The sequence below is a fragment of the Aegilops tauschii genome, chromosome 1, assembly GCF_002575655.3.
Source record: "Aegilops tauschii subsp. strangulata cultivar AL8/78 chromosome 1, Aet v6.0, whole genome shotgun sequence".
Classification (NCBI taxonomy): domain Eukaryota; kingdom Viridiplantae; phylum Streptophyta; class Magnoliopsida; order Poales; family Poaceae; genus Aegilops; species Aegilops tauschii.
In genome coordinates, this window is record NC_053035.3 from 437402385 (window position 1) to 437422072 (window position 19688).

A 19688-nucleotide genomic window follows, 5' to 3' on the forward strand; every position below is an offset into this window, starting at 1 on the left:
AGCTTAGGCCTTTTCATATCATAAGCATAATCACTCTCATCATTAATAGTATGGATAACACCAATAGTATAGCAATTGTCATCATCACAATGAGCAATAGGAGCAACATCATTTGGAAGGGATACCTTTTTACCTTTGTTTCTCCTTCTTTTCTTTTTCTTCTTCACATCATGTGTGGGTTTAATCCTCTTTTTGGAGCTCCTTATTAATGAGATTGGTTGAATAGAAAGCTCCTCCTCGTTACCAGATTCATCATAAGAAATAATAGGAGGATATTGGGAAGTCTCTTCCCTTTCATTATTATTCTCTTCATCTTCTATTTGTTTTCTTGTCTTTATGTAATTGGCAATATAAGGATTTTCAATGCAATTCACCGCACAATACATATAAATTTCCTCTAGATCAAAATCAAGAACTTTATCAAGGACAAATTCTGGAAGATCCTTAGTTATATGTTTCATTTCTTCATAACCCACAAGCAAACTAAGTTCATTATGATGCGCAAGGGAAATCAAGCCATCACAATTTTTGGACACAATTCGATCATGAAACAATTTGCATTGGAGATTTAAATGATCACGTTCATTGCAAAGTTCACAAGGATGGCAAAGAAATTTTAAATTTTCAGCACAAGCATCTAGCCTCTCTTGCAACCATTTAGTTTCTAAATACTTATGCCTCTTGCAAAATCTATCTTCCCTATTTGGTGTGTACTTGCAGACTCTATGTACTCCACAAAAGTTGACATACTTATAAGAGACATTTTCATCATGACTAGTGCAATCATCATTAGTACTATGAATATTCAAAGAGTTCATACTAACAACATTGCAATCATGCTCATCATTTAAAGATTTAGTGCCAAAAAATTTAATGCATTCTTCTTCTAACATTTTGGCACAATTATCGGAATCCTTATTTTCATGAAAGATATTAAAAAGACGAAGCATATGAGGCACCCTCAATTCCATTATTTTTGTAGTTTTCTTTTATAAACTAAACTAGTGATAAAACAAGAAACTAAAAGATTCAATTGCAAGATCTAAAGATATACCTTCAAGCACTCACCTCCCCGGCAACGGTGCAAGAAATTGCTTGATGTCTACTACGCAACCTTCTTCTTGTAGACGTTGTTGGGCCTCCAAGTGTAGAGGTTTGTAGGACAGTAGCAAATTTCCCTCAAGTGGATGACCTAAGGTTTATCAATCCGTGGGAGGTGTAGGATGAAGATGGTCTCTCTCAAACAACCCTGCAACCAAATAACAAAGAGTCTGCTGTGTCCCCAGCACACCCAATACAATGGTAAATTGTATAGGTGCACTAGTTCGGCGAAGAGATGGTGATACAAGTGCAATATGGATGGTAGATATAGGTTTTTGTAATCTGAAATAATAAAAACAGCAAGGTAACTAATGATAAAAGTGAGCACAAACGATATTGCAATGCATTGAAACAAGGCCTAGGGTTCATACTTTCACTAGTGCAAGTTCTCTCAACAATAATAACATAACTGGATCATATAACTATCCCTCAACATGCAACAGAGTTACTCCAAAGTCACTAATAGCGGAGAACAAATGAAGAGATTATGGTAGGGTACGAAACCACCTCAAAGTTATCCTTTCTGATCGATCTATTCAAGAGTCTGTAGTAAAATAACACGAAGCTATTCTTTCCGTTTGATCTATCATAGAGTTCGTACTAGAATAACACCTTAAGACACAAATCAACCAAAACCCTAATGTCACCTAGATACTCCAATGTCACCTCAAGTATCCGTGGGTATGATTATACGATATGCATCACACAATCTCAGATTCATCTATTCAACCAACACAAAGAACTTCAAAGAGTGCCCCAAAGTTTCTACCGGAGAGTCAAGACGAAAACGTGTGCCAACCCCTATGCATAAGTTCACAATGTTACGGAACCCGCAAGTTGATCGCCAAAACATACATCAAGTAGATCACGTGAATATCCCATTGTCACCACAGATAAGCACATGCAAGACATACATCAAGTGTTCTCAAATCCTTAAAGACTCAATCCGATAAGATAACTTCAAAGGGAAAACTCAATCCATTACAAGAGAGTAGAGGGGGAGAAACATCATAAGATCCAACTATAATAGCAAAGCTCGCGATACATCAAGATCGTGCCGAATCAAGAACACGAGAGAGAGAGAGAGAGAGAGAGAGAGAGATCAAACACATAGCTATTGGTACATACCCTCAGCCCCAAGGGTGAACTACTCCCTCCTCGTCATGGAGAGCGCCGGGACGATGAAGATGGCCACCGGTGAGGGATCCCCCCTCCGGCAGTGTGCCGGAACAGGGTCTCGATTGGTCTTTGGTGGCTACAGAGTCTTGCGGTGGCGGAACTCCCGATCTAGGTTATGTTCTGGGGGTTTCTGTATATATAAGAGGTTTTGGCGTCGGGAACAAGTCAGGGGGTTCTCCGAGGCGGCCACGAGGTAGGGGGCGCGCCCCCCACCCTCGTGGGTGCCTCGGGACTCTTCTGGCCCATCTCCGGTGCTTTGTGGGCTTCTTCTGGTCCAAAAACAATCTCCGTGAAATTTCTGGTCAATTGGACTCCGTTTGGTTTTCCTTTTTTGCGATACTCAAAAACAAGGAAAAAACATAAACTGGCACTGGGCTCTAGGTTAATATGTTAGTCCCAAAAATCATATAAAATAGCATATAAATGCATATAAAACATCCTAGATGGATAATATAATAGCATGGAACAATCAAAAATTATAGATACGTTGGAGACGTATCAGAGTTAATCTTCCAGATAAGAGAGTGATTGACAAAGTTCTCCAGTCACTATCACCAAGCTGCTAGAGTTTCGTGATGAACTATAACATGCAAGGGAAGTTGATCCCGGAGCTGTTCGTCGTGCTTAAGGCCATGAAGGTAGAAATCAAGAAGGAGCATCAAGTGTTGATGGTTAACAAGACCACTGGTTTCAAGAAGGGCAAGGGCAAGAGGGGAAACTTCATGAATGGCAAGCCAGTTGCCGCTCCAGTGAAGAAACCCATGAACCCAAACCCGAGACGAAGTGCTTCTATTAGGGGAATGGTCACTGGTAGCGGAACTGACTCAAATACTTGGTAGATAAGAAGGCTGGCAACTTCAACAAAAGTATATTTGATGTATGTGTTATTGATGTGTACCTTGCTAGTACTCCTAGTAGCACATGGGTATTAGATACCGGTTCAGTTGCTAAGATTGGTAACTTGAAACAAAAGCTACGAAATAAATGGAGACTAGCTAAGGGCGAGGTGACGATGTGTGTTGAAAGTGTTTCCAAGGTTGATTTGATCACCATCGCACGCTCCCTCTACCTTCGGGATTAGTGATGAACCTAGATAAATGTTGTTTGCACTGGTGTCCATGTTGAGCATGAACATGATTAGATCATGTTTATTGCAATACGGTTATTCAAGTCAGAGAATAATGGTTATTCTGTTTACATGAGTAACACGGTCTATGGTCATGCACCCAATGGGAATGGTTTATTGAATCTCGGTCGTAGTGATACACATGTTCATAACATTGATACCAAAAGATGTAGAGTTGATAATGATAGTACCACTTTCTTGTGGCACTGCCGCTTAGGTCATATTGGTGTAAAACGCATGAAGAACCTCCATGCCGATGGACTTTTAAAGTCACTTGATTTTGAATCACTTGACACATGCGAACCATGCCTCGTTGGCAAGATGACTAAAACCCTGTTCTTTTACAATGGAACGGGCAAGTGACTTGTTGGAAATCACACATGCTGATGTGTGCGGTCTGATGAGTGTTGACGCACGCGGTGGATATCGCTATTTTCTCACCTTCACCGATTGAGTAGATATGGGTATATTTACTTAATGAAGCATAAGTCTGAAACATTTGAAAAGTTCAAGCAATTTCATAGTGAAGTTGAGAATCATCATAACAAGAAGATCAAGTTCCTACGATCTGATCAAGGGAAGAGTATCTGAGTTATGAGTTTGGAAATCACTAAAGACAAAGTGGAATCGTTTCACAGTTGACGCCACCTGAAACACCATAGCGTAATGGTGTGTCCGAACGTCGTAATCGCACCCTATTGGATATGGTGCGATCTATGATGTCTCTTATCGATCTACCGCTATCATTTTGGGGTTATGCATTAGAGACAATTACATTCACTTTAAATAGGGCACCATCTAAGTCCGTGGAGATGACACCGTATGAACTATGGTTTGGCAAGAAACCTAAGTTGTTGTTTCTTAAGGTTTGGGGCTGCGATGCTTATGTCGATAGTCTTCGGCCAGAAAAGCTCGAACCCGAAGCGGAAAATTGTGTCTTCATAGAATACCCAAACAAGACAATTGGGTACCTTCTATCTCAGATCTGAGGGCAGAGTGTTTGTCGCTATGAACAGGTCCTTTCTCGATAAAGAGTTTCTCTCGAAAGAATTGAGTGGGAGGAAGATAGAACTTGATGAGGTTGGTGAACCTTCACTTCAACCAGAGAGTAGCGCATCACAGAAAGATGTTTCTGTGCCACCTACGTCAGTTGAAGAGAAAGCTAATGATGATGGTCATGAAGCTTCAGATCAAGTTACTATCGAACCTCGTAGGCCGACAAGGGTGTGTACAACTTCTGAGTGGTAACCCTGTCTTAAAGGTGTTGTTGGACAACGATGAACCTATGAGCTATGGAGAAGCAATGGTGGGCCCGGATTCCAACAAATGGCTAGGAGTCATGAAATCCGAGATAGGATCCATGTATGAGAACAAAGTATGGACTTTGGTGGACTTGCCCGATGATCAGCAAGCCATTGAGAATAAATGGATCTTTAAGAAGAAGACAGACGCTGATGGTAATGTCACCATTTATGAAGCTCGACTTGTCTCAAAGAAGTTTCCGACAAGTTCAAGGAGTTGACTGTCATGAGACTCTCTCAATCAAAGCTATGCTAAATTCTGTTAGAATTTTGTTAGCAGTTGCTGCATTTTCATTTACGAAATCTAGCAGATGGATGTCAAAAACAAAGTTTCCCTGACGGTTTCCGTGAGGAAAGGTTGTATGTGATACAACCAGAAGGTTTTGTCGATCCTAAGGATGCTAAAAGGTATGCAAGCTCCAGCGATCCTCCTATGGATTGGAGCAAGCATCTCGGAGTTGGAACATAGGCTTTGATGAGGTGATCAAAGCTTTTGGTTTATACAAAGTTTGCAAGAAACTTGTATTTGCAGGAAAGTGAGTGGGAGCACTACAACATTTTTGATAAGTATATGTGGATGACATATAGTTGATCAGAAATGATGTAGAATTTCTGGAAAGCATAAAGGGTTGTTTGAATGGAGTTTTTTCAAAGGAAGACCTGGGTAAAACTGCTTACATGTTGGGCATCAAGATCTATAAAGATAGATCAAGACGCCTGATAAGACTTTCACAGAGCGCATACCTTGACATGATTTTGAAGGAGTTCAAAATGTATCAGTCAAAGAAGGAGTTCTTGCCTGAGTTGTAAGGTGTGAAGTTGAGTAAGACTCAAAGCTCGACCACGGCAGAAGAAAGAGAAAGGACGAAGGTCGTCCCCTATGCCTTAGCCATAGGCTCTATACGATATGACATGATGTGTACCACACCTGATATGTGCCTTGCCATGTGTCTGGCAAGGGGGTACGAGAGTGATCCAAGAATGGATCATCGGACGGCGGTCAAAGTTGTCCTTAGAGGAATAAGGAAATGTTTCTCGGTTATGGAGGTGATAAAGAGTTCGGCGTAAAGGGTTACGTCGATGCAAGCTTTAACACCTATCCGGATGACTCTGAGTAGCAAACCAGATACGTATAGTGGAGAAACCATTTGGAATAGCTCCAAGTGGAGCGTGGAAGCAGCATCTACAATATGATATACAGATTTGCGAAGTACATGCGGATCTGAATGTTGTAGACCCATTGACTAAAACCTCTCTCACAAGCATAACATAATCAAACCCCAGAACTCATTGAGTCTTAATCACATGGTGATGTGAACTAGATTATTGACTCTAGTAAACCCTTTGGGTGTTAGTCACATTGCGATGTAAACTATGAGTGTTAATCACATGGCGATGTGAACTAGACTATTGACTCTAGTGCAAGTGGGAGACTGTTGGAAATATGCCCTAGAGGCAATAATAGAATGGTTATTATTATATTTCCTCGTTCATGATAATTGTCTATTGTTCATGCTATAATTCTATTAACCGGAAACCGTAATACATGTGTGAATACATAGACCACAACATGTCCCTAGTGAGCCTCTAGTTGACTGGCTCGTTGATCAATAGATGGTTGTGGTTTCCTGACCATGGACATTGGATGTCGTTGATAATGGGGCACATCATTAGGAGAATGATGTGATGGACAAGACCCAATCCTAAGCATAACACAAGATCATACAGTTCGTTCGCTAGAGCTTTTCTAATGTACAGTATCATTTCCTTAGACCATGAGATTGTGCAACTCCCGGATACCGTAGGAGTACTTTGGGTGTATCAAACGTCACAACGTAACTGGATGGCTATAAAGGTGCACTACGGGTATCTCTGAAAGTGTCTGTTGAGTTGGCACGAATCGAGACTGGGATTTGTCACTCCGTATGACGGAGAGGTATCTCTGGGCCCACTCGGTAATGCATCATCATAATGAGCTCAATATGACTAAGGAGTTAGTCACGGGATCATGTGTTACGGAACGAGTAAAGAGACTTGCCGATAACGAGATTGAACAAGGTATAGGGATACCGACGATCGAATCTCGGGCAAGTAACATACCGATAGACAAAGCGACTTGTATACGGGATTGATTGAATCCCCGACATCGTGGTTCATCCAATGAGATCATCGTGGAACATGTGGGAGCCAATATGGGTATCCAGATCCCGCAATTGGTTATTGGCCAGAGAGGTGTCTCGGTCATGTCTGCATGGTTCCCGAACCCGTAGGGTCTACACACTTAAGGTTCGGTGACGCTAGAGTTGTAATGGGAATAGTATGTGGTTACCGAAGGTTGTTCGGAGTCCCGGATGAGATCCCGGATATCACGAGGAGTTCCGGAATGGTCCGGAGGTGAAGATCGATATATTGGACGAAGGGTATTGGAGTCTGGAATTGTTTCGGGGGTACCGGGTGACGACCAGCGTGTCTGAAAGGGGTTTCGGAGGCCCCGGCAAGCGTTGGGGGGCCTTATGGGCCAAGGGGAGGGGGCACATCAGCCCACTAAGGGGCTGTGCGCCCCTCCCACCCCATCTCACGTAACCTGGAGAGGTGGGGGCGCCTCCCCTAGGGCAGCCACCCCTCCCGGCTTGGGGGGCAAGTTTCCTAGGGGTGGGGGCGCCCAAACCCATCTAGGGTTCCCCTGTGGCCGCCGCCCCTCCCCTAGGGAAACCCTAGGGCGCCTCCTCCTCCCCCCTTTCCCCTATATATAGTGAGGGAAAGAGAGGGCAGCGGTACCCCTTCCCTGGCGCAGCCCCTCCCTCCTCCAACTCCTCCTCCTCCTCTGTAGTGCTTGGTGATGCCCTGCAGGAGAACCACAAGCTCCACCACCACGCCGTCGTGCTGCCGGAGTTCTCCCTCAACATCTCCTCTCCCCTTGCTAGATCAAGAAGAAGGAGACATCCCCGGGTTGTACGTGTGTTGAACGCAGAGGCGCCGTCCGTTCGGCGCTAGATCGGATCTTCCGCAATTTGAATCGCCGCGAGTACGACTCCATCAACCGCGTTCTTGTAATGCTTCCGCTTAGCGATCTTCAAGGGTATGAAGATGTACTCCCTCTCTCTTGCTGCTAGCATCTCCTAGATTGATCTTGGTGACACGTAGGAAAATTTTGAATTATTACTACGTTCCCCAACAAGTAGGCCGAATCCTACTTGGGGTCCTTCCCAAGTGGCGCCCCTTCCTTATTGGAGTGCAGGAGGAACGAAGGAGGAGGTGGCGCCCCCCCCCCCCCTTTCCTTTCTCCCCTGAGGAGGGAAAGGCAGGAAGGGCCACCCCTCCCCTTTCCTTCCCCTAGGGCCGACCAGCCATGTAGAGGGGAGCACCAGCACCCTAGTGGGCTGGTCTATCCCCTCCTATGGCCCATAAGGCCCATACACTTGTCGGGGGTGTCCGGAACCACTTCCGGTGACCCGATGACCACCCGGTGCACTCCGGAACTATTCCGGTGTCCGAATACCATCGTCCTATATATCATTCTTTACCTCTGGACCATTTTGAGACTCCTCGTCATGTCCGTGATCTCATCCCGGACTCCTAACAACATTCGGTCACCAAATCATATAACTCATATAACACTATATCGTCACGAACGTTAAGCATGTGGACCCTACGGGTTCAAGAACTATGTAGACATGACCGAGACACCTCTCCGACCAATAACCAATAGCGGAACCTGGATGCCCATATTGGTTCCTACATATTCTACGAAGATCTTTATCGGTCGAACCGTTATGACAACATACGTAATTCCCTTTGTCCATCGGTATGTTATTTGCTCGAGATTCAATCGTCCGTATCTTCATACCTAGTTCAATCTCATTACCGGCAAGTCTCTTTACTCGTTCCGTAATACATCATCTTGCAACTAACACCTTAGTCACTTTGCTTGCAAGGCTTTTATGATGTGTATTACCGAGAGGGCCCAGAGATACCTCTCCGATACTCGGAGTGACAAATCCTAATCTTGATCTATGCCAACTCAACAAACACCTTTGGAAATACCTGTAGAGCATCTTTATGATCACCCAGTTTCGTTGTGACGTTTGATAGTACACAAGGTATTCCTCCGGTATCCGGGAGTTGCATAATCTCATAGTCGAAGGAATATGTATTTGACATGAAGAAAGCAGTAGCAATAAACCGAACGATCATTATGCTAAGCTAACGGATGGGTCTTGTCCATCACATCATTCTCCTAATGACGTGATCCCGTTATCAAATGACAACACATGTCTATGGTTAGGAAACCTTAACCATCTTTGATCAACGAGCTAGTCTAGTAGAGGCTTGCTAGGAACACGGTATTTGTTTATGTATTCACACATGTATTTAAGTTTCCGATCAATACAATTCTAGCATCAATAATAAACCTTTATCATGAATAAGGAAATATAAAATATCGACTTTATTGTTGCCTCTAGGGCATATTTCCTTCGTGCGGGAGTCTGGACTGATCCCAAGCCCGCTTCTGACTGCCATGGCCCACCAACCCCCCTCCCGCTTATTTTCGGTCAGCGCCGCTCCAGAGCGTCAGCACCCGCATTCATGCCCGGCCAGAGCGGACGTGACCGCTCACTGGAGCCGGCACTGAAGCGGCACGCCGGCCGAGAGAGCGCCGCCCGTCTGTCCGTCTGCATTGATGGCATGCGGTTGCCGAGGCGTCTCCTCTGGCGCCACCCGTCTGTCCCTCTGCCACCCGCCGGTGCTATATAAACTGTTGCCCCGGTGCCCCGGCCATAGCCAAAGTCATCTCTCTCCGCACCACTCCCCACCATGGATCCCTTCGCGGCCAAAGTTCTCTAGGGTGGGCTAACGTCGGAATAGAATAAGGCCATGGCCGCCATTGCTGCCGACTGGCAGGCCGGCAGGCGGCTGGAGGATGCCTCTGACGATGACGTGCAAATGGAGGACACCTCCGACGACGAGCCAGCACCACCCTCCTCTCCTCTGCGGCACCCTCCTCCTCCGCTCCACCCTTGCCGGTGCATTGCACCACGACCATTGGTGAGGCCCGTGCCCATTATATGGACATGGTGCGGGAGGAACAGTTCTAGGAGGCGCAGGCCGACACCAACTGCAACCACAACCTCCTCCAGGAGCATCTGCAAGCGGAGGAATAGGTCGCCGCCGGCAGGGCGGTCGCGCCGGACGCAGACCTGGCGAAGCAGGTGGCGCTGCTCGAGTCGTACCGCTTCGCGCACGGATCCGCCTCGCCCGCTGGCGGTACCGGCAGTGGGTGGCGGAGAAGGCGGCCGCCGGCAAGGAGTGCGACGACGACGCGGGCGAGACATTGTTCGGCGACACCGACGACGAGGAGTTCGCACCCTCGCGCCACAACCACGAAGAAGCCGGCACGTCCGTGGGCGCCGCCGACAGTGAGGAAGAGTAGTGCACGGTAGGTCGCCGCCGCTTGTGCCCCAGGAAGGCCGTCGCTCCTCCCCTCCCGTCGACACCAAGCTTGGTGGGATCACCATCTTCGGCCGATTAGTCGCTTGGCGGCGATGTGGAGGCGAACAACTTCAGTTCCCGGGGCTCCGGAGGAGGAGGTTACTGAGGCGGAGCTGGAGAGCGCCGAGTCGGAAGTGGAGTTGGTGAAGCTTCAGTTCTCGGGGCTGATGGCCAGACACGGGGAACGGGTGCCGCCGTGCCGGCGACCATTTAGATTAGGTATTAACTATATCTTTAGAGTCAGACTAGCATCCCTTTGATGTAAATATAATGAAATCCGTAATGTTTATATAGAATCCGGCCTTATTTGCACGAATTTCATTCGGTTTATCGAAAAAGAGTTTGAAATATATACTACTAGCATTGGATGTCGTCCTCCCGCATCCGTATCCTCGGACTGGTTCCTGTCCGCGGACAGACGTGGAAGGATTTTTACGGGTTGCCATTTGAGATACCCTGACCCACCGTTTCCTGCCAGTTTGCACGTACCTCCAGCACTCCCCGTGTTAAAATGCTGCAGACAGAACCGTGTCAATCTTCTCCACGTTTGTGTGCCTATTTGTCTGTTTAGTTGCAGATGCTAATCCTGTCCCCGGTATTCAGAGATTCGGCTGATCACTTTCCCTTTTGTTGTTTACCACGGATTACGTTTGTTAATAGAATCGCGGCTCAGTTTGTCCCCATCTCCAGCCAAGTGGCGCAGATCTAATCTGATCCCGGCCTTTTTTGCCCTTTCCCCCAATATTTTTGGCCCATAATCCGCCCCCATGCACCCCGAATTTCCCACCTTGGACCCTGACCGCTCGGCCGTTTTGACCGGCGCGGCAGCGGCATGCAGCACGTAGTAGCAAGCTGCCGGCCAGAGCGCGCACCGGCTGCCGTGGCACCGACAGGCGACAGCCCAGGCCGCAGCCCAACCGCACGCAACGAATACACCGACGTGCGCCGAACTCCTTCGCCTCGCCACGCACCGCGCCCACGCACGTTGATCTCATCTCGCCAGAAGCAGCGCCGAAGCGTCCGTCCAAACCCGGCACCGGCTCCGCTGCTCGTTTCGGTTCACCACGGCCGGGCGGGCGGGTCGGTCGTGTGCGCGCCTGTGCGCGTCTCGGGGCGCCAAAGAAGCGTTTTTTATTCCGCCGGGTCGGGCGGTAGGAGGGGTCGACGCGGCGGTGGCGAGGCTACAAATAAACAAAGCGGGGGAGGGGGAGCTCGTATCGTATCCTGGAGCGCGAGAGCGAGCGACGTGGTGAGCTGTTCTTCCCCCCTCCCCTCTTCGTGGCCTGCTAGTCTGCGTGCTCTGGCGGGTGCGTCCGTCCGTCCTCCAGGGGGGCTATTAAGGGCGTCCAGCTGATGTCCTCTATGAGCGGGTAAAGCGGCGCCGAGGAGGAGCAGGAAGAAGCGCCATTCTTCGTGGGCTGCCTGGGAGAGTTCTTGGCTGCTGCTGCTGCTGTCGTTTGTCTGAGGTCGGAGGTTGACCAAGGGTGGCAATGGCGCCGTCGTTCTGGGGGAGGGAGGCGAGGCTGAGCGACGGGGGCGGCGGGACGCCGGTGGTGGTCAAGATGGAGAACCCCAACTGGTCGATTTCGGAGATGGAGCAGGAGGCGGTGCCGGGGTCGCCGGCGGGGCTGGCGGCCGGCAAGGCCGGGCGCGGCAAGAACGCGCGCCAGATCACCTGGGTGCTGCTCCTCAAGGCGCACCGCGCGGCGGGGCGCCTCACGGGGGCGGCCTCCGCGGCGCTCGCCGTCGCCGCCGCCGCGCGCCGGCGGGTGGCGGCCGGACGGACGGACGGGGACGCCGCGCCCGGGGAGAGCACGGCCCTGCGCGCGCGCTTCTACGGCTGCCTCAGGCTCTTCGTTGTGCTCTCCATGCTGCTGCTCGCCGTCGAGGTGGCCGCCTACCTCCAGGGCTGGCACCTCCAGATGCCCGAGATGCCCGAGATGCCGGGCCAGCTCGCCATGGACGGCCTCCTCGCCGTCGACGGGCTCGCCGCCGCCGCCTACGCCGGCTGGATGCGCGTCCGCCTCCAGTACATCGCGCCGCCGCTGCAGTTCCTCACCAACTCCTGCGTCGTGCTCTTCATGATCCAGAGCGTCGACCGCCTCGTCCTCTGCCTCGGCTGCCTCTGGATCAAGCTCCGGGGCATCAAGCCCGTGCCCATCGCCGCCGACAAGGACGACGTCGAGGCCGGCGACGAGGACTTCCCCATGGTCCTCGTGCAGATGCCCATGTGCAACGAGCGAGAGGTAAGCTCCAATCATCATCTGCTTCTTGCTTCCCAATCGATCTTGAGCTGCAATTGGAGCTTCAGTATTCGACTAGGACAGCCTAAATTCCAGGTAGAGTGGGGGAAGATGCTACCGTCTGGGGATTCGGGTTAAGCGTAGACTGCATTTTGTTCGGATCTTTGTCCTGACTTCTCCAACCACAACTCTGATGCTCTCTGACGTTGATGTGTTCGTACTTCATATGAATCTCATACCAACAACAAACTCCGTGATTTGCTTTACAAAAGGCCGAATTTGGTTTGCGGTTGGGATTCATATCATCTCTACTTTCTTTAAGGCACACTTATTAATCCAAATCTCGGACTAGAACTTTGTCGTCACCGGTCACCAGATAATAATTGAGGAGGCATGTGATTGGAGATCAAGGTGACAAGCTATGGCGCACTACTTAATTTGGGAAGTGGCTAAGAAAAGATACTAAAATTTTCAATCAACTACTAGTACACTTCTTTTGGGAAAATCTTATAGGTAATTTGTTGTTGTAAAAAGTTGTAGTCCGGTTCAATAAACTTATTTCATTTGGATGTCTGCAGGTCTACCAGCAATCCATTGGCGCAATTTGCGCTCTCGACTGGCCAAGGTCAAATTTCTTGGTGCAGGTGCTGGACGACTCCGATGATGCTACCACCTCGGCGCTCATCAAGGAGGAGGTTGAGAAATGGCAGCGGGAGGGCGTGCGCATAGTATACAGGCACCGGGTGATCCGGGACGGATACAAGGCTGGAAACCTCAAATCAGCAATGAACTGCAGCTATGTGAAAGACTATGAATACGTTGTCATCTTCGATGCCGATTTCCAGCCACAGGCGGATTTCCTGAAGCGCGCCATGCCCCATTTCAAGGTTTGACTCGACTGAGCAATTCTTACTGATGTGGTTGTATTGCTGCTTCATTTATCTGACATTCAATCCTATCAGTTATGTTTTTGTCCTGACAAATTCGATGTGCAACCTACAGGGGAAGGACGATGTTGGGTTGGTTCAGGCAAGATGGTCTTTCGTGAACAACGATGAGAACCTGTTGACTAGATTACAGAACATAAACCTGTGCTTCCACTTCGAGGTGGAGCAGCAAGTGAATGGAGCGTTTCTCAACTTCTTCGGGTTCAATGGGACTGCTGGAGTGTGGAGAATCAAGGCTCTTGAGGACTCCGGTGGCTGGATGGAGAGGACAACGGTGGAGGACATGGACATTGCTGTCCGAGCACATCTCAAGGGGTGGAAGTTCCTCTACCTGAATGATGTTGAGGTACTGGCACAAGTTTCCCTATGACTTATGCAGAGTTTACCTTTGCATAGAGATTAAAGAGTCATAAAATTTAACTTTTGTAACTTTCCTTTCAGTGCCAATGTGAGTTGCCAGAATCATATGAAGCATACAGAAAGCAGCAGCACAGGTGGCACTCAGGCCCCATGCAGCTGTTTAGACTCTGCTTTGTGGACATTATAAAATCCAAGGTATGTGCTGTTTTCTGATGACGCACTATGAAAGTTAAAATGTCCAGCCATGGTTTATTCAGTAAAATGTAGTTTTCTGCAAGAAGGCAACAGTGCTTGGCAACATGTTTTGGATTTATAGGATAATGTACAAGATGCAGCAATTGTCAAGAGGCATCAAGTAGAATGTTTTTGTACATAATTGTTTGACAAATTTTAGTTACATTCACCCTCATACTCAAGCAGTCGTCAATTTCCACACACAAAAAACTTTTTCAGTTCACTTGAGGTAGAAGTATTGACATATCCACAATTCATGGAAGCACATATTTTGTTTTTATCTTTGTCCCCTAATTTGTATTCTAGAGCCATTTTGTCGTGTGTAATCTAATGCATGTATGGATAATTGTCCTAACGATGCTGCTTGATTTCTGCTGCAGATTGGGTTCTGGAAGAAGTGCAACCTGATATTCCTATTCTTCCTCCTCCGCAAGCTCATCCTGCCCTTCTACTCATTCACCCTCTTCTGCGTGATCCTCCCCATGACAATGTTCGTTCCCGAGGCCGAGCTTCCCGCATGGGTGGTATGCTACATTCCGGCGACAATGTCCATCATGAGCATCCTGCCATCCCCAAAGTCCTTCCCGTTCATCGTCCCATACCTCCTCTTCGAGAACACCATGTCGGTGACCAAGTTCAACGCCATGATCTCCGGGCTGTTCCAGCTCGGGAGCGCCTACGAGTGGGTGGTCACCAAGAAGTCGGGCCGGTCCTCCGAGGGCGACCTCGTGGCCCTCGTCGAGAAGCACACCGTGCAGCAGCAGCAGAGGGTCGGGTCGGCCCCGGACCTCGCCGGGCTGGCGGCCAAGGACTCGTCGCTCCCCAAGAAGGACGCCCCCAAGAAGAAGCAGAAGCACAACAGGATCTACCGGAAGGAGCTGGCGCTGTCGTTCCTCCTGCTGACGGCGGCGGCGCGCAGCGTGCTGTCGGCGCAGGGCATCCACTTCTACTTCCTCCTGTTCCAGGGCGTCTCCTTCCTCGTCATGGGCCTCGACCTGATCGGCGAGCAAGTGGAGTGATATTGATATCAATGACAGCAGCGACCGAAGATCGTTACGACGGCGGTTATTTTTCGTACTTTGCAGGCATCAAAGGAGCCCTCTGTAAAGGGAGGCAACGTTTGATGCTTACAGGAGGAAGCTCTCTCTGATATACAACTGAACTGTGGAGAATGTAGATAGATATAGCTCTGGATCATCATCATCATCATCATCAAAAAGCCTGGGAGACGCTTTTATTCTTTCGGGTCGTCGAAATTCTTTTGTAAGAAGCAAAAAATCAAAGCCTTTTGGGTGGGTGGGTGCCTAGATGACGGGTGGTCCTTTGTTCCTTGTTGACAGAATTTACCTTCAAATGAAGATAATACTTGTTTTCGCCTTGTACTTTTTGCCACGATCAATTGATTATCAGAGATACATGTTCAATATAGTTCATTTGTATCTCTTTTTCCTGCATATGCTTGCATCTTTTGGATGTTACTGGCTTGTGAGGAGCCTCTGAAAGATTAACCGGCAGCTTCACAAATGGAGGCTGCTGAATGAATGAATGGGGACCTGGTTCCATGCTGTCTTTGTTTGGCACAGTCATGTGCACTGGCATGGGACATATTCGTTGCTTGTCTGTTTGTTTGATCCATGTGTGTCGCTATCGGTGAGAAGGACGTGTACCCCCAGGCTTGTCCCTTCAATTGGTTTGAGAAAGCAGTCCATGTGGAGGCGAACGGGGACTCACAGTGATAGGTTTTCTTGGACTGTCGCCTTGCCTGACGTTGCATGTTCTTGCTTGGCTTATCTTCCAACTGGCGAACTGGGATCAGAAACTAACTAACCACTTCTCAGTCAGCCAGTCAACTCATTTCGTCCGCGCGGGTCCGTTTAAATAGTGACGGGCAGAAAAGTCAGTCCAACGCGCCGGCCCAAACAGACGTGCGTCCGTTTTTCGTCCATCTGCCGACCCATTCCTGACCCATTTTTAGCCTCATTTGCGTCGGCGCGGACATGAGACGAACGCGCGCGACGCGCGATGCGCGCCAACTACTCCCCGGCCCGCCAGTCGGTGGCAGCCTCCACCATTTTCCTCCACCTTCGCCAAAAACCCTCCCGCCCGCGCGCGCTCCCGCCACTCGCCATGGACGACGACCTCGATGCCGCCACCGGCCTCGCCTCCCTCGCCTCGTCCGGCATCATGACCGCCCCCTTCGGCAAAGGCAAGCCCTGCGCCCCCCGCAAGACCGCCACCGCGCCCTAGCAAAAGAAGAAGATGACGGTCAAGGAGCGGCCCAGGGAGTCGGCGAAGAGAAAGGGCCGGAGGCACGCGGCGGACGCAAGGGACGAAGCCGCGGCCGCCATCGCCGCCGCCGCGCAGCAGGAGGACACCAACGCCCGCGTCACGACGGCAACGAGGGAGGCGCTGATCTACCTAGGGTTAAACCCAGGCCAGCACGGGCTCGTCAACGCCGCCGTGGCTGCGGCCAGCACCGGATCGTCTACGTTTCCTCGGGTGGTGCTACCAGAGTCGCCCCGCGCGTCGGCGACTCACCCGATTCCCGGTTTCCACGTCTACCCGCAAGCCTTCCGACTCTCCGGGGAATGCTCGCCGAAGGTGAGCGTGGTGGCGCCTTCCATGCCCGCGCCCATCAACCTAGACGTCACACCGGTAGCCGGTGGCTCGTCATCCGGTGGGCGCGAGGAAACGCGTGCGGGAGATGCCAGCCGACATGCTCCCCGGAGCCCGCAACCTGTTTGACAGAATGCCGGCGGCCGGCGATAATGAGACGACCAACTGTTTCATGGAGAGCATCATCTTCGAGGGTGGTACGGCGTCCGCTGGCGGTGCCGCCGCGGCTGGCTACGATCCCGATGAGACACAAAGCCAGGACGGCCGAGGGCCGTTCACGCCGTTGACCTTTGATCAAGCTGGCATGCAGGACGTCTTCATGCAAGATCAGGTCGGCCGGGACCTGGACGGCTTCCCGCTCGACCACGAGTTTCCGGAGGACTACGACCTCGAGGGAAAGGATAAGTTGGACATCGACGGGGAGCCTTTGTTCGAGGGCGAGCTCGCCAACCAAGCCGCCGGGGTGAAGCCGAAGCGCAAGAGCAGGTGGACGAAGGTATACACGACGGCCGAGAACAAGCTCCTTTCTGAGTGTTGGAGGAACATTGGGCAAGACCCCAAGGTTTGCGCCGAACAAAAGGCATCAACCTTTTGGAGTCGTGTCCATCGTGAGTTCCATGAACGCAAGAAGTTCCCGCCGTACCAAATGCAAAGCACGCGCAGGTGGGTATCCATTTCGAAGCGATGGAAGGTGATCCAATAAGAGTGCAACAAGTTTTGTGCCACTTTTGAGAGCATCAAGGCACGCCCCGTGAGCGGCATCGGCATGCAAGCGCCCCTCTTTGTGTCATTCCGTTTATACTTGCATGTCCATTTCCATATCCATTTGCCAATATGCTTGCATGCAATTCATTTGGAGACATTCCAAGCTTTGGAGGCATTCAAGGTCCAACACGAAGGCAAGCCCTTCAACCTCTCCCATTGTTGGAGGGTCATCAAAGACGAGCAGAAGTTCAAGGCACAATATGCCGCCCTCATGGCGCGTGAGTGGAAGAAAGCCGTGGAGGAGGTTAGGGAGGGCGAGAAGGCATGGCCGCAGAGGAAGACCAATTTCAAGAAGAAGGACAAGCGGGATGCGGCATCGATCGCCTTGATCACAACCGTGGAGGGCATGATGACCAAGAAGGACTCAAGGGAGGAGAAGCGTCGGCAAGACAAGGAAGAGCAAATGAATGCCTTCATGAAGATCCAAAGGAGGAGGCTTGAGATGGAGGCGGAGAAGCAAGCCAAGATGCTAGAGATCGAGGCCACCAATGCCAAGACCAAGGCGAAAGAAGTGACTCTCGCTAGCATGATGACGAGGGTGAAGATCATGAAGGTGGATCTCAACACCGTGTCGCCAAGAAAGAGGTCGTGGTTTGAGAAGATGCAGGCCGACATGTTCAAGTTCTACGACGAGTGATCTCTGGCAGCGAGCGCTATCCTTTTTTGTATGCCGGCAAGTGTGTCGGCATGACCACGGCCGCGATGGCGTGGTCGAACTCCCGCCTTTTTTTGTGCGCTGGCATGTGTGCCGGCCGCTGGCAAGTGTGCCAGCATGAACTGTGTGGTGTTTTTTAAGCTGGCATGATGCCGGCATGAACTTTGGGCGACGGCATGGCCGCTGGCGTGATCTACGGCCGCGGACCTTTTCCAAATTTACGCGCGAACATGAAATGGGTTGCGGGCATTGGGCGCAAAATGCCGTTTGTTTGGGTCGGCGCGTTGAAGTTGCTCTCTCAGTTGCCTTGTCGCCCAGTTCCTGCTGTATTTTACCTTCGTCCTCTTGCGACTGGAAGTTCCATTGGTCTGGCTGCAGACATTCCAACTCACCGAGCGTACGTAGCCACCGGTCACAGTCTGAAGCTCTTTTTTCTCTGTATCCGCATTCAGTGCGAACTCTTTGCTGCTGATCGTGCCGATGCTGAACCGAGGGAGAAGAATTACGCCCACGGGTGGAGTGTCGTTGCACGCATGTTTTGTTTGGAAATGAGTTTTGTTTGTGTCTGGAGGATACTGTATGTGGTACGGGTGGCGGTCGTGGTCGTGGGCGCCGGGGTGCGGGAGACAGCGCACGTTGCGAGGAGAGGAAAGAGACCTCTCCCTCCCTCCCTCCCTCCCCGTCAGTGAGTCGCTCTCGGGGTCGATCTAGCGAGCAGCGAGTCCACCGGGGACGCCGGCAACGTCGGCATCGGCGGATAAAACATCGCTCCGTAGCTGCAGTTCCCTTGCACATGTCTCCGCGAGGCAAGGGCCCGCCAACGGTACCGTCCGGCCGATCCCACGGTCGCACCTTGGCCGTGTCACCTTGGCGCACGGCCCGGGTACGTGACATGCCATGGCCATGCCATGCCGCCGCGCGCGAGGGGGAAGCGCTCCCTTTCTTCTTCGTTCGGCCGGCACGGCGTGGTACGAGCTCGCCTAGTCGCGCCCGCCGTCTGTCCGTGCAGGCGGTACGAGGCTCTCGTCTCTCACCGTCGCCGTCGTCCGGCGTAGGAGTCTGGTGCGCGCGATTAGCCCAACGAACGCACGCACGGGTACTACATGGTGGAGTACATGCCATGCCATCGCTTGCCTCGTCGCCCTGCCGTTCATGCAAAGCAGTACGAGGTCTGCCACCGTCGCCGTCGTCCGGCGCAGGACTCCGGTGTGCGGACTAGCACGCCACCGTCTGTGCAAAGCAGTACGAGGTCTGGCACCGTCGCTGTCGTCCGGCGTAGGACTCCGGTGTGCGGACTAGCACGCCACCGTCTGTGCAAAGCAGTACGAGGTTTGGCACCGTCCCGTCAGCCCACCGCCGTTCGTGCAAAGCAGTACGAGGTTTGCCACCGTCGCCGTCGTCCGGCGCAGGACTCTGGTGCGCGCGATTACGCACGAGTACTACATGGTGCATGACATGCCACCGCTCGCCTAGTCGCGTCGCCTTCCGTGCAAGCAGTACGAGGTCTGCCATCGCCGCCGGGACTAGCCCGCCGCCGTCCGTGCAAAGCAGTGCAAGGTCTGGCACCTCCAACGCAGGACTTCAGTGCGCGCGATTAGCCCGGCGTCGTCCGTGCAAAGCAGTACGAGGTTCGCCACTAGCCCGCCGCACGTACCGTAGGGGTACTACATG

General features: G+C 50.9%; 1 protein-coding gene across 1 annotated transcript; it reads left to right on the top strand.

Annotated features, from left to right (window-relative positions):
• The first annotated feature begins 11404 nt into the window (after positions 1 to 11404).
• Positions 11405 to 15435, top strand: LOC109750776 (probable xyloglucan glycosyltransferase 7). The gene is made up of 5 exons (XM_020309729.4): positions 11405 to 12443; positions 13019 to 13327; positions 13443 to 13733; positions 13829 to 13942; positions 14362 to 15435. The coding sequence occupies exons 1-5, from the start codon at positions 11688 to 11690 to the stop codon at positions 14998 to 15000; spliced, it is 2109 nt and encodes a 702-aa protein (XP_020165318.1). The 5' UTR covers positions 11405 to 11687; the 3' UTR covers positions 15001 to 15435.
• Positions 15436 to 19688: the final 4253 nt, after the last annotated feature.

What these genes read in the sequence shown, in the direction of transcription:
- LOC109750776 (XM_020309729.4), top strand. Translation starts at nt 11,688, where the DNA reads ATGGCGCCGTCGTTCTGGGGGAGGGAGGCGAGGCTGAGCGACGGGGGC. An exon ending in CCATGTGCAACGAGCGAGAG is followed by an intron (nt 12,444 to 13,018) that starts GTAAGCTCCAAT and finishes GGATGTCTGCAG; the next exon opens with GTCTACCAGCAATCCATTGG. An exon ending in TCTACCTGAATGATGTTGAG is followed by an intron (nt 13,734 to 13,828) that starts GTACTGGCACAA and finishes CTTTCCTTTCAG; the next exon opens with TGCCAATGTGAGTTGCCAGA.